The following is a 9,888-nucleotide window of genomic DNA, read 5'->3' on the forward strand; positions in this document are numbered from 1 at the left end:
GACCCCCTAAGGACTAGCTTCATCTAACTAGTTTCAGGCAAGCTCCCCTCAGGTTGGGACAGTTACACCTGGTAGAATTTACAACAGATTATCACCGATTCCAACAGTTTGGGGATTGTTTTAGAGTAAGCATAAATTTTCAAATACCTGAGAAAGCGTTTGCAGCTTAATAATCTGGACACCTTTTGTTACCTAGCTGATTTGTCCTAGTTCTAGGCAAGCAAGTTCAACAAGGTGTATTGTTGGCCAAAGCCTATATCAGAAATATATATAGAAACCAGTGACCCTGAGATATGGGTACAACGCAGGGTTTCAAACATCTGCCCCTATACCAGTAAATTCAGAGGAATGAGATAATGCATTTCAAGCCCAATGGATATCAGAGATATAATATGGAGAAGCAATTGATGCCCTGGATTGAGATGTACTTGCAGGGAACACACCCCTCTCAAGCCGTCCATTATACCATCCATTCGTCAAACCTAATGGTTAGCTTACAGTCTATTGAGACCTGAAAGTAAACTCCAGAAAGGTTTAAGATGATTTCTATTACAAGTTAAAATTAAGAGAGGAACGGATTTTCCCCAGCTTGGTCTCACAATAATTTTAATTATGCTTAAGGTTATATGCCTAAAGATGATAGGTACTAGAATATTAGATAAAAGTACAACCTGCACCAGAGAAAGGATGTTTAAGAAGCTATATACATGACCATTTCATTTCGTATCAAGCTGGGTGAGAAGTCAATTTGAAAACATTGCCACATCAAGGACTAATAGAAAGGATATTGAATGAATTAGGAACTGGACACTTTGTCTGTAATGCAACAGTAATACAAGCATAGCATGGTACTAGAATCAAAATTCAAAGGAATGGAAACTTCATTGCAATAGCAGAACTGCCGAGTACATTTACCTGTAATTTGTATAAACAGCTCATGAACCTTCCGGGTATGGTATGCTGCTATTTAAGATTTGGCCGTGACATTAGATTTCCTGCCCATGCTTCCATGGTTTCCTCAGAGAACAGCCCAGTGAAAATATGAGAAAGACCACTATAACTGGTTTCATTTCACTGTAGAACTATAACTGAATGTCCATTCAAGACAAGGTTGTTTGCCTTTAAAGGCATCAATGCTTTAGGTAGTCGGAATGACCATATGGTAAAACCATGGAGTAAAGGGTCATCTAAACCTGTATTATTAATCTTCCTGCCCAGCTCTCAGAAATACATCATTCAGTGTAGAAGCAGGCTAACAGCCTAACTCAGCACTCAGGTCCATCATCAACTCGGCCAACAGCCCAATAGGGTTTTGAGCAACACATCAGCAAGTGCATTGCGTGCAAAACATCCCTTCACTTTCACATGTTGTTTCGGGGAATAACTGCATGAAAGTTGGCAGAAAATTCAACACTACCCATTCTATTTTCCTCCAGTGCCAAAGGCACAAACTAACATTAGATCCCCAACAACGCAGAGCATCATCATTGTTTCAATCACCTTCTGATCCAATGACAACCAGTGGGTAGATGAACATGTTAGTATCAGTTTTTCTGTCTGGCTGCCACAATTCAGATCACACCACTTAATGCATTATCACAGTCAGAATCTGCTCCTGGCAATTGAGTACCTAGCTCTTTCCTTGGCTTGGGCGAGAGGCCCTTCGCGAGCATCTCCTCGTCGTATTTCCTAGCCAAATCCACCATACCCTTTTCCAGCAATGCATCAATGAGTGTGTTGTATGCAAATGCATCCGGGGTGAGCCCTTGCTCTTCCATTGTCTTCCACACAAAGAACACAGGGCGAAGGAAACCCCAGCGCCCAAACCTCTTTATGAGCATGACATATGTGTCCATCCTCGGCCGGCAGCCCCTCTGGAGCATTTTCTCAAACAGCGCAAGGACCTCCTGCGGGCGGCTCAGGTACTGGAAGAAGCAATGGTAGGTGAGCTCATTGGGCTCGCACCCGGCCTTGTGCATCTGCTGCACAAACGCATAGCCTTCCTTGAACCTCCCTTCCTTGCACAACAGCTTGACGATCGTGTTGAAAGTGGCGGTGTTCGGCCTGCAACCACCATCAATCATCTGCCTGTACATCCGAACGGCGAAATCGACGCCCTCTGCGAGCCCGACGGCGTGGATCGCAGTGTTGTACGCGACGATGTCCACCGGGAGACGCTTCTGCTTCATCTCCTTGAACAGCTTGACGGCCTTCCAGGGCTTCCCTGACTTGGCGAGGGCGTCCATGTAGATGGAGTAGGAGTGGAGGTCCTTGGCGACGCCGCGGGCGTCCATGTCAAGCCAGTGCTGGCGGAGGCGCGCCCAGGCGCGCGCCTTGGCCCAGCCGCGGAGGAGCAGGTTGTGGGTCTTGGTCCCCGGCGGGAAGGGCGGCGGGGCCGCCCGGCCGAGGCAGAGGTGGTGGGCCTCGTCGACGCGGCGGTGGTCGCAGAGCGCGTCGACGAGGAGGTGGAAGGAGGCCTCGTCCCGCAGGCCGACGGAGGCGGCGGTGGACTCGAAGGCCCGCACGGCGTCGTCGACGAGGTTGGCGGCGGCGAGGCGGTTGAGGAGCGCGCGGAGGGCGGGGCGGAGGAAGGCGGGGTCCGAGGGGTCGTGGTGGGCGAGGAGCAGGGCGGTGGCCTGCGGGAACTCGAAGTGCTTGCCGAGGATGTCGACGGCGCGGGAGAGGGTCGACGGGGTCGGCGGCAGGTTGCCGCCGCCCGGGGAGGCGGACCAGTGGAAGAAGTCGAGCGCGCGGCGCCAGTCGTTGGTGTAGAGCGTGAGCGTCTCCTGCACCGCGGCCGCGTCGAGAGGGGCGGGCGGCGCGGCCTCCGGCAGCGTGGAGAAGCGGGCGGCGAGGAGCCGGCGGCGCACCAGGGAGAGCATCCCGCAATCGAGTGTGGTGCGAGTGGACCGACCCTGAATCCTGAAACCTCTTTCCCCCCTTGACCTGACCTGAAACTTCTTCAAATCTCAGCCAAAATCTGAGTCAACTGATTAAATTCAAATCATATTTCCAGAATTTCAACAAATTTCTGTTAATGGAAATCGGAGAGAGAAGCTCTCTTTTATCAAAAAAAAAATCATCTATTTTGATGTCGTCACAGTCTTGCAGATTTTCGGCACAGCGATTTTTGGGCTCAGTGATGTGCAACTCTAGGTGGCAGAGGCATCAAAATTTTCAGGCAACCAGCAAGTAGCAAAACTGAAACATTATACATTTGCATCTTCTATACTCCTTGGAGCAGTAAAACTTTTACAATCATCATCACAATGTTGTGTGCGGCTGCTGTCTTTTGAATTTTGTACACAATCTACATGCCTGAAGTATCAGCTTAATTAATTAGCACAGGTAATTCCCAGTATGGTCTGTTTTTGTTAGTCCGCGTCGTCGACGTCGACGCCAAAATCTGGCTCGGAGGGCTTCGGCACTCTCACAATGGGGAGAGCAGCAGCCTTGCTCCGAAGCCGGTGGACTCCCCGGAGAGCGTTGGCCGCGAACCGGGACGCGTAGATGGTCGCTCCCAGGCTCGGGCCGCTGCTGCTGCTCTGCCGGTTCGCAGCCTCCTCTTCCCTCCGGCGCTGCTCGGCCATTTTCCGCTTGTAGTAGCGGCGCCAGGCCGCCTGGATGAAGCAGGCTCCCCATGTCCTCCACTGCTGCGAGTAAAACCGGAATGTGTGCTGAACTTGCCTGCTGTGCAGCCTCCTGAACTGACTGGCCACAAATTTCAGCTCGTCGGCACGCAGGGAGAATGCCTCGACCTCGCTAAGAGCCTTTACTGTCCTGGACGAAACCGGGAAGTTAGCACCAGACTTGGGATCCAATGCCCAAGTGAGCAGCTCGTCGCCACAGAAAGAACCCTCCTTTAGCTGGACCTTGTTGAAGAATCCACTTCGGCCTCCATCAGTAGTCATACTCTCCAAGGAACCATGGAGAATAAATTGCATCTCATCCACTGGATCACCTTCCCTCAAAATGTATTCATGTTCAGTGTAGAGTGCAGGTCTTAATCGCTCGCATATTGCATCTAGTAGTCTTTCATCCATATTCTCAAACAAAGGTACCTATTCGGCAGCAAAACAGGAGGAAATCAGTGTAGTTCGCTACAAGAATTTCAAAGATACCTGACCAAATATATATCCTACCCTTTTCACTAAACCCAAACAGAGATGGCGTTTGATGTCCCTCCTAAGGTCTTTTGGAAGGGTTTGAACCAAATTTTCTTCATCTACTCCTCTGGTCTCCAACCACCTATACCGTTCATACCGCCTTACTCGTTCTCTGATATCCGGCGGCAGCGATCGGTGATGCATCCACTGCTCAGCATCACGCTTCTTAACTCTCATCTCTTCAAGGCGTATAGCAACTGATTGAAGGTAGGTCTAAAAAGACAATGTTACAACTTAGAATCCGGCAAAACAGGGTGAAAAGATAGTTTGCGATGCATTATCATTCTACCTGCATGTTACCGATGAGGAGCGCAAAGAGAATCAGTCCAAGGATGCATATTGCAATGGAGAATAACACCTCCCAGGGATATGTACTTGTTACAAACCCTTGGCCAAGGGTACTGTTAAATGTAAAGGAAGTTAAACATATCAAGCACAATGAACCACAAATATAAGATATGGAAAAATAATGTACGCTCTAGTCACAAAAAATAGTCATTGTGAAGACAAACAATTACCACGTTAGCTGCTATTTTTTATCATAATATTTTTTAAGGTCGCAAAAAATAATCTATTTTTGAAACTCACAAAAGATCTAGTAAAACGAATTCCATGCTGCCAATACAAAAATTCTATACACTGAAGGTCCATTAGTCTTCAAAAATGTTTGACCAATACAGTCTCTAGGACACTATATCTGAAATCGGAAGAAGTATCCAAACAATGATAGCTGCTCATATAAACCTGCAACAATTAGAATGCAAAGTTGACACCCCAAGCAGAAGGACCCAGGTCAGGGTTCAGAAAATAGCTTTTGCTAGATTTCATGACCTAAGCCAGAAAAATGTGAACAGGCTGGTTTTTGCCTCTTTCCTGGTATGCCATTTTTGCTGCAAGGAACTTAAGATCTTGTGTTCTCTCCATCTTGGATGACTAGTACTCCCTCCATTCCTAAATATAAGCCTTTTTAGAGATTCCAATACGGACTACATACGGAGTAAAATGAGTGAATCTACACTATAAAATATGTCTATATACATCCCTATGTATTCCGTAGTGATTGAAATATCTAAAAGGGCTTATATTTAGAAACGGAAAGAGCAGTATATGCATTCTGTTAAAGGCAGCATATGAAATACAACCACCCTATTTTCAAGTGTATTGAGCTAGGCAGCTAGCACAACAGGAAACCCAGAACCTGCAGCGGCCAGTTCCCTTTAGTTCTCTGTAAACCCCGATAATCAAAAAGTGTACAGCTGGAAAGAAGGCCAGTTTAAGGGGCTGTTTGGTTCTATGCCTTGCATTGCCACACTTTGCCATACACTTTCTGCCAAGCTTGCCTAAGGTTAGTTCAATAAAATGAGAGCCACAAGTTGGCAATCCTAAGGGAATCATGCCACACTTTTTGTGAGTATGTAATGTAGGGCCCTAGTGTGGCTTGAACCAAACACCCACCTAAGTTGGTCAAACTTGCCTAACCTTAGGTGTGGCAACCTTTGGCAAACTTAGTCTCAAACCAAACAAACCCTAAATAGCTAGAAAGTTGGGTGCAACTTTTTGACGCCACGGCAATCATATTTGAATTGGTAAGTTATGTTATAATATTGCTATTTCCAAACAAAATCTAATCTAACACCAGTAAGTCCAGGTTATACTAACAGGATAACACATCATATACAATATCTTATATTCTCACTAGCAATATGGCACACGTTGGCTTTTCAGACCATTAGTATAACCAATATTAACTGGCATGCTATTTCAAATCATACAAAAATAATCTCTGCAAGTTATATGTATGCCACAGCATACAAAGTTAGGAAAGTAGGCAGTTCCTTTACGGGTCTCTAAGATCCACTCCATTTGTTGCTTCCAAGCTCCAATAGTCCAGTTTGTCTGGAGTGGTCATCATGCAGATCCAGGTATCTAACAAAATTTATTTTGCGAGACAGGGAGTGAAATGGACTTTACACACTCCTGCCACGAGAGAAATTCCGTTCCGGTAAAAAATGACTCATTTTGTGGGAACTGTTTAAATCAGAGTTTTTCAAATATATTTTCTTGTGCACAATGAAAGACTTCCTATAGAATAATGAACAGATGTACGGAGTATTGTTTTTTTCTATTACCTTAAATTTTGTAATCCCCACCAGAAGCAATAACAACTTTTAGAGACAAAATTTCCTGGACCAAGTATTCCAGACACCAATGCTTGCTGATAGATACCAAAATTGAAAGAATCATTAGTGCCATTGCACTGATTAAATATTGGGGTACTCGTACTCCAATTTTTGTACTTGTCACTGCTAGCATGATTCTCACTACAATACAAGTAGCTGGGTTCACAACCATCTGTGGCATGACAGTTGACAAGCCAGCAACTATCTTTGCGCTCTATGGATAAGAAGTACCACAGAGTACCAACATTCTGCAACAAACAGCGTATAGAAAAATTACAGGGTTAATCAAGGAAAACATGAGCACCTACGACAAACTATGTTCAGAGAATTATGCTTAACATGACGTAAGACAATAACTATATGTGAGGAGAAAAGGATACCATCAAAAGTTAACTAACAAAAATCATCTAACCATAACTGTAGTCAATTAGTTGACATATTAGCAATGCCTACAATGTAGAGTATTATGCACAATCTCCAAGTGCTACGAAATCTTTAAACTATCATATCTGACGGGATAACTGAAGAGTTCAGATAGCAAAGATGGTAAATTTTGAAAAGCTACCAGGTATGCAAGGAACCTCAGTGTATCAACAATGTTTCTACTCGAGGCACTAATCATAGTGTAAAAACGCACAGATAATTGTGTGATAATGCTCTCTAGATGAAGATGCACATGGCATGGATAAACAATACATAGCATAGCAATCACTTACATGGCCAGCAAGCATAAACCAGAGAAGATAGTAACCAGCACCAGCCCATGCAGTCTCAATAAAAACACCAGCTGTCCTTTTCAAATCTTTGGTCACAGGGAATATCCTTAGCAACCTTGGAATGTATTGGCACAGGACAACCCAAACCAGTGCATCTTTTGTAGCCAGCACATCTGGACCATCAGAACTGTGGAGATATCTCCAAACAACAATCTGTCGATAACCAACGAGATCATTCAAGGAAAATATGAAAATTGTCTTGAAGTATGCAGTAATCATAGTTCAGGATAGTCGAATACGAATATCAAATTAATGGGACAAATTTAATGCAGCAAAACTGTGCATAGAGCCGGGCTATTGAAATGACAAATAAAAATATCTAACGCTAAAGTGTAAAAGCACTTAAAAGGTTTATCATTTTCATGTAAAAGAAAAGGCTTATTGTTTCAGATAGACCAAGTGACAGTAAAATAACCTTCATACTATTGAAGAGCATGAATGCAGAGAAGTACCTGTGGAAGTGGTAACAGTGCAAAGAAGTCCATTAGAAAGTAACTCTTAATGTAACGCATCGCAATTAGCGTTGGATCAATCACAAGCTCGCCACTTCCAAACACTCGAGAAGATGGAGCAACATAAGCGGTGCGGAATTGAAGAAACACACGGATAAGATAGACAGAGTCAATAATAGTCCGTACTACTGTTGATGTCACTGCCAATTTCTTATCTATACCGATGCAATTTGAGTTGTCGATGATGGGTAGGAAGAAGAAGAGTGGATCAACTGCAACAGCGAAAATACATGACAGGAAGAAAAATCTATTCATTCGCAGCAGGAACTTTTGCTGGGGATCAAATATATTCTTCTTAAAAGATTTAAGATCTTCCGCAAAAGCTGTCTTAGGAGCACCAGATGGATTGGGGTGCCTAAGTGATTTCAGTCTTCCAGAACTCTTTCTCAGCCCTGACATGAATGATCTTAGTGGATTAAACGAATCATAACCGAACCCAGGCATGCTGAACCTCAGGCTGCTCCTCCCACCAATTTCAGATTGTACAGATGATCTAGGGCTAAACTCATCCAGCCTGCATAGAGTATTGATATATAATTAAAACAAATTCAAAAGAGCCCACGGTTAAACAAAAGTAACATAAATATGTGTACGTACAGTGCACAGTGATAAGTTAAATCATATAATGCGTCTGATAGAGTGCTATGATTGAGATTTCTCCCTTATATTTTCTACATCATCACTCCAGCATTAAGGAAAATGTAAAAACAAATACTGGCTGCTTCTCTGTTTATTCTAGGAATAAACATGATGCAACTCTTACAGCAAAATGGGTAAAAGTAAAACCCAGTTTATCTGTTCAACATGACGGAAAAATGTAAAACGAATGACTGGCTTTATCGATTTCTTCCAAAAATTAACATGACATAACTCTTACAGGTAAAACCAGAAGGTAAAAAAAAAGACCTATTGAAGCTAAGAAAGACAGTGAGAAAGATGCCAGGTATCGGACGAGGGGGTACCATAGGAAGAACTCATGAATATTTGTTGTGGACATGGACTATACAGCAAAAGTGTATGTTTCGGCAACAGGAATACCACTATATACAGGAGAGAACCAAAGCTACAGGAAGGTGTCCAGAGAGAAATTCGTGACAGGAAGGTGTTGAGTACTACAAATGTTCAGGCTTAAGAATTGACAGTCATGACATGTGAAAGAGGAAAAAGGAAAACATTGTCACTTCAAAGTAAATGACCTTTAATACTAGTTATGGAAGCGCATAGCAGGAGTGCCCTTTTAAGCAAAAATGACCAACCTCTTAAAGTCCTCTCTGTGTCTGTCCATGTATTGAGCTTTCTAACCACAATCAAACATACGGCTATGTCAAAGGAAGAGCAAAGCTGGCGAGAGACCCTCCACAGCTCCAATAACTGCCATCAATCAGCCGACCCTTTAGCTGATGTTGTCAAAAGCCGTCCACAGTCCGTCCTTGCACAAAATGCTCTGATCTGTTTGATCAATCACACTGAATGAACACAAAAAACAAGCGTAAGTACAAAAAGGAAGTTGCAAGGTAAGCCTCATCATATACATATAGATGTAGCACAAATGCGGTAGTGGCACACAGAAAAGGAACTGGGGCACTCAAATTGGGAAGCCTGATACATTTAAGGAACGGGTATGGTAGAATCCTGATACAGTAAGTAAAGTGGAGCGGCCTACTATTATTAGCAAGCAAAAAAAGAGGCTGAGCGCTGAAACTCTGCGGCCTCCGCCCGAATTAGGCGCCGCGCCAGCGGAGACCACGCCTCCATTTCCCGATAGGGTACTATGCTGGCAGAGGAACGGAAGTGGTGCCCCCGTGCTGTCTGACTGAATCCGTCCACCGGCCTTCGTCCCTCCCGCGCTGGCTGGGCTGATCCAGATCTACGAGCCGGCAGGGAGCAGCACCAAGCGGCTCCCGGAACGCGGCGATCGAATCGAGGGAACTGCCATGGCAGCATCAAATTCGCTACGCGGCGGCAGCAGCGGCCGAAAGGGAAAAAAAGAGCAGCGAGGAATCGAGGGAGGAGGAGACGGCTGCGGCTCACCTGCGGGCCTCGCGGGGGGGAGAGGCCGGGGGGAGGAGCCGGCCGGCGGCGAGGTCTGGAGGGGAGCGGAGGCGGAGCGGGGCGAGTTGGGGGAAGGGGAGGCGGAAGGCGGAAGCACGGGTTCGGGGAAGGCGAGGAGGGAGGGTGGTAGGCAAGACGAGGCGAAGCGGTCAACGAGGCTTCGCTTCGCTGCGCTGCGGCTGCGGCTTGGGTTGCTGCTGCT

The 9,888-nt window shown here is 45.3% G+C and overlaps 2 protein-coding genes across 2 annotated transcripts; both read right to left on the reverse strand.

Moving 5' to 3' along the window:
- Positions 1-792: 792 nt before the first annotated feature.
- LOC119356872 (pentatricopeptide repeat-containing protein At1g80550, mitochondrial-like) lies at positions 793-2,899 on the reverse strand. The gene has a single exon (XM_037623865.1). The coding sequence runs from the start codon at positions 2,880-2,882 to the stop codon at positions 1,572-1,574; it is 1,311 nt and encodes a 436-aa protein (XP_037479762.1). The 5' UTR covers positions 2,883-2,899; the 3' UTR covers positions 793-1,571.
- A 294-nt stretch (positions 2,900-3,193) lies between these two features.
- Positions 3,194-9,823, reverse strand: LOC119356873 (probable cyclic nucleotide-gated ion channel 5). The gene is made up of 8 exons (XM_037623866.1): positions 9,666-9,823; positions 8,891-9,100; positions 7,575-8,148; positions 7,063-7,275; positions 6,296-6,594; positions 4,456-4,567; positions 4,143-4,379; positions 3,194-4,061 (listed from the first exon to the last, which is right to left on the reverse strand). The coding sequence occupies exons 2-8, from the start codon at positions 8,917-8,919 to the stop codon at positions 3,375-3,377; spliced, it is 2,151 nt and encodes a 716-aa protein (XP_037479763.1). The 5' UTR covers positions 8,920-9,100; positions 9,666-9,823; the 3' UTR covers positions 3,194-3,374.
- Positions 9,824-9,888: the final 65 nt, after the last annotated feature.

The sequence above is a fragment of the Triticum dicoccoides genome, chromosome 2A, assembly GCF_002162155.2.
Source record: "Triticum dicoccoides isolate Atlit2015 ecotype Zavitan chromosome 2A, WEW_v2.0, whole genome shotgun sequence".
NCBI classification, from domain to species: Eukaryota; Viridiplantae; Streptophyta; class Magnoliopsida; order Poales; family Poaceae; genus Triticum; species Triticum dicoccoides.

Coding starts and splice junctions, on each gene's coding strand:
- LOC119356872 (XM_037623865.1), bottom strand. CDS start 2,882: ATGCTCTCCCTGGTGCGCCGCCGGCTCCTCGCCGCCCGCTTCTCCACG.
- LOC119356873 (XM_037623866.1), bottom strand. CDS start 8,919: ATGGACAGACACAGAGAGGACTTTAAGAG. Junction 8,149..8,890: donor CACAGAGAGGACTTTAAGAG/GTTGGTCATTTT, acceptor TACTCTATGCAG/GCTGGATGAGTTTAGCCCTA. Junction 4,568..6,295: donor TGGGGATTACAAAATTTAAG/GTAATAGAAAAA, acceptor TACATTTAACAG/TACCCTTGGCCAAGGGTTTG.